The sequence below is a fragment of the Gambusia affinis genome, linkage group LG18 (genome assembly GCF_019740435.1).
Source record: "Gambusia affinis linkage group LG18, SWU_Gaff_1.0, whole genome shotgun sequence".
Classification (NCBI taxonomy): Eukaryota; Metazoa; Chordata; class Actinopteri; order Cyprinodontiformes; family Poeciliidae; genus Gambusia; species Gambusia affinis.
In genome coordinates this window covers 3,717,387-3,721,177 of record NC_057885.1, presented here as the reverse complement: position 1 = coordinate 3,721,177, position 3,791 = coordinate 3,717,387, and the positions used below count along the sequence as shown (strand labels likewise).

The 3,791-nt window shown below is 38.4% G+C and overlaps 1 protein-coding gene across 1 annotated transcript; it reads left to right on the top strand.

Annotated features, from left to right (window-relative positions):
* The first annotated feature begins 439 nt into the window (after positions 1–439).
* Positions 440–3,149, top strand: LOC122820490. Its single transcript, XM_044097945.1, has 5 exons — positions 440–739; positions 863–1,561; positions 1,648–1,773; positions 2,248–2,291; positions 2,394–3,149. The coding sequence occupies exons 1-5, from the start codon at positions 685–687 to the stop codon at positions 2,511–2,513; spliced, it is 1,044 nt and encodes a 347-aa protein (XP_043953880.1). The 5' UTR covers positions 440–684; the 3' UTR covers positions 2,514–3,149.
* Positions 3,150–3,791: the final 642 nt, after the last annotated feature.

Sequence of the window (3,791 nt, the reverse complement as noted above, 5' to 3'; positions counted from 1 at the left end):
TTGATTTGGAACAAAAACAAAACAAAAAAAAAAAAATCTGCTTGTTTTTGTTAGTTATATAAATTATTGTCTTTTTGGTATATACCAAATTTCCACTTAACTTTGTATTATGGTCCGTCTGCTTATGTAATTTCTAAATATTAAATAATTGATAATTTGATCACTTGCTTTGTACTTAAACAGCCGTTTTACCAAATATTTTTACTGAAGAAAAAATAAATAGTAGCCTCAAGTAAGAGTAAAAAAAAATAACAGTAGTGGTGCTAAATTTAAAACTGTTATCTGAAATTTCTGAATAATAGTAATAATAAAAAAACATTTGGTGCTTTAAGTATACCGTGCTCCTTATATGACCTTGTTTGCTAGCTGCTGCTCTGCTTTGTGACAAAGATCGGTTTTTATTGTATCTGTAAAAATTCTTGTCATGCACTTTAAGCTAAGCAAAGGTGAGCTTTGATGTGTCTGACAGAAGCAGACACTTCTTTGTGATTTTCGTCAGAAGGATCCTGTGAGGTTTTCAGCTTTGCTCTCTCCATGTTTGTCTTCTTTAAGACCTAAAGAGACACTATGGGTGGCTGTGAAGATGAGATCATGTTCTCCTTGTAGCCAATCAGCACAGCCTTGTCTCTGTGGAGTTCAGTAAACATCAAGGTGCTTTTCATTCAACACGTCCATTTCAGCAGGATGACACCTTCAGGCTCTGTTTTCTGTCTCGTGGTCGTCCTCTTATGGAGAAAGGGTGAGTTGTGTTTTATGAGATCGGTCATTTTAACGTTCTAGTCTATTCTACTTCAAAGTTTTCTATCTTTTGTGAAATGTAATTTTGGTTGAGATTTTTTATTTTTTTCCCTTTTCTGTTCAGCTGAGCTGAATTATTTGGAAAAATCTGTTTATCAAGAGAGGAGCTTTATGTCAGCTGAAGTTGGCAGCAGCGTGACTCTGCAATGTTCTTATGGGACTGAAGCTGCGAGGTATTACTGGTACAAGCAATCTCTGGGACAGAAGCTGCAGATAATCTCTATGAGTCATAAATTTGATAAAGGTGGCACTTTTCAGGATGAGTTCAAGGACAACCCACGCTTCTCCGTGGAAACCAACGATGGGAAAAGTCAGTTAAATATTTATGACTTAAAACCATCAGACACAGGAACTTACTTTTGTGCAAGTGGCATTTCATTCGTGTTTGAGTTTGGGGAGGGTGTTACGGTCAGCGTGAAGAATCCGGTTCTGGGAAATACAACTTGGGTCCATCAGTCGGACTCTGGAGTCGTCCAGACGGGAAGCTCTGTGACTCTGAACTGTGCAGTCCAAACTGGGAGCTGTGGTGGAGAACACAGTGTTCACTGGTTCAGACACTCTGGAGAATCTCATCCAGGACTCATTTACACCCACCGAGGAAACAGTGATGAGTGTGAGAAAAGTCAGAACACACAAACACACACCTGCATGTACGATCTGCCTATAAGGAACCTGAGTAAGTCTCATGCTGGGACTTATTACTGTGCCGTAGTTTCATGTGGACAGGTTTTGTTTGGAAACGGGACGAAGCTGGACGTGGAAAGTGAGTTGTGTGATTTCAGAGACGTTCATGTTTGCTAGTAGGAAATCTAAAGCTTTCTGTCTGTGTGGGTTTGTCTGGGTTTGCAGGTGAGGCCGTCTCTTTGTCCTTGGTTTATTTCTTGAGTGCAGCTTTGATATTCACCGTCATCCTGAGTGTTTTACTGGCCTTCACGCTGCACAAGATGCACGAGAGAAACTGCTGCCAAACCTCAGGTTGTTTCTGTTAAAAATGTTTTCCCCATTAGAGATTTTTGCTTTTGTTTGGTAACACTTGCGCCTTGTAGATCGTCCAAAAATTCTAAAATCTGACAGGCGGATTTTAAATGATAATTTCATTTATTTAGGAAAATGCTCTCCAGTCCAACCGGGCGTTAAGCCTGATATCAGGTTGTACCGTGCTGAGTGACAGCAACTGCTGTCAGACATTTGCAATAAATGGCAGTGAGTTTTGGATAAAAAATGAGTGGGTTTGGACGGCATCTTTCCCTTCATAAGCGAAATTATAATTTAAAAACTGGATTTGGTATTTTTAAATTCTACATCTGATATAAAAATCTGATGATCTAAAATGTGCAAATGTGACAAAAAAGAAAAACAGGAGAAACAAATACGTTCCAAAGCAGTTACATATATATATATATATATATATATATATATTTAACTAAAGATGCCTTTTGCCTTTCACAGAGTTTAACGGAAGACCTTTATGTCAACCAGCAGCAAACACAGAGGTACCGCATCTCATCTCTTATATTTCACAAACTATTAATTGTCTCATCTTGAAGTTTGAAAAAAAAAAAAAAAGACTAATTTCAGGAGTGTTCTGTTTTCAGGTACACCAAGATGCAGGCGACCTCCATTATGCTGCTGTAAATGCTAACCAGCTCAGCAGATCAAGGAGATGCAGGACGAGCAGAGAGACTGAGTGTGTGTACTCAGCTGTAACGCAGTAGACTGGAGACGGTTCAGTTCACTCTCCTAAAGCTGCCTGGAGAACTGAAGCACAACTCTGTGACTGTTTCAGGGTCAAACACTGAAGAATATTTTTGTGTTTTTTTCTTTAACATTTCACAGAATAAACTTATTTAAATTATTAAACTTATTAAAATGGTTGAATTGTGTGTGTTTGGTCCCTTACATGCCATTTTTACAGTTTTATGATAATTTGCTTAGTCGAAATTCTTTGAATTCAGTGTATTGTTATCCACACAAAAATATGGTGTTATTCCTGAAGAAAAATGAAATGTTTTAGTAATTTCATTTCTTCAAAGAGTTCTTAAAGTTGATGATGACTGTTGGCAAGAAAGAGCTCCTGTAGAAACCTGTGTTGCAGCAAATCTGAAGAAGCCTCTGTCTGTGGACACTCTCTTACTGGAGTCTTGTGTAGAGGATTGTCAGCGTTGTTCATTATTCTTTTCATTTTATGAAGCATTGTTTTTGTATAATCAGAACAGAACAGAGTCAGGTTTCTTTGTTCAGCTTTTTAAAATCTCTGTCTCTGACAGGGGGCCACCAGATAACAAAGGATGGAAACTGATCTATAAAAGATTTTTAGCATCTTGCTGCAAACATTAAAGGACCTAAATTTTGTTTGTTGTGGTTTTTCTTGATTAACTCTCAGCAACATGCATCAAATCCACTGGCATGTATTCTTTCTTTCTTTTTTCTTTTTTAAGGTTTTTGGAGCCTTAATTTGATAGTGAATTGACAGGAAGGTGGGTTATGAGAGAGGGGGGAAAGGTCATCAGACCGGGACTCAAACCTATGACAGCCACACTGAGGACTGAAGTCTCTATATGTGGTCTGTGCTTCACCCCTGCACCACCACAGAACCCCGGCATGTATTCTTTTGATAAGGTTTTCTTTAGCTTGGATACAGGGAAAAGTTTTTTGCTTTATGTAGAAATGTCTTTTCAGAGGATGTTTCGTCTTTTCTTTTTCAGCTTGTGTATAATTGTTGAACAGTCTGTCCTTGTGGAAGAGTCAGCATAGTGAATTTCTGAAATTACCTTTAAATCTCATATTGGTAGCAAAAGATGATTGAACCTGAGATATAATATTGTCGTACTTCCATGGTTCAGTATCCTATCTGATGGACTGGCATATTCAGGAGAGCGTTTCCACCACTAGGTGGACTCTCATTGGGCAGGCGAGGTTAAACCCAAACGCCTAACGTTGTGTCATAATTGTTTGACAGCAAACGTGATGCACAAGCACTGACATTCTTCTGT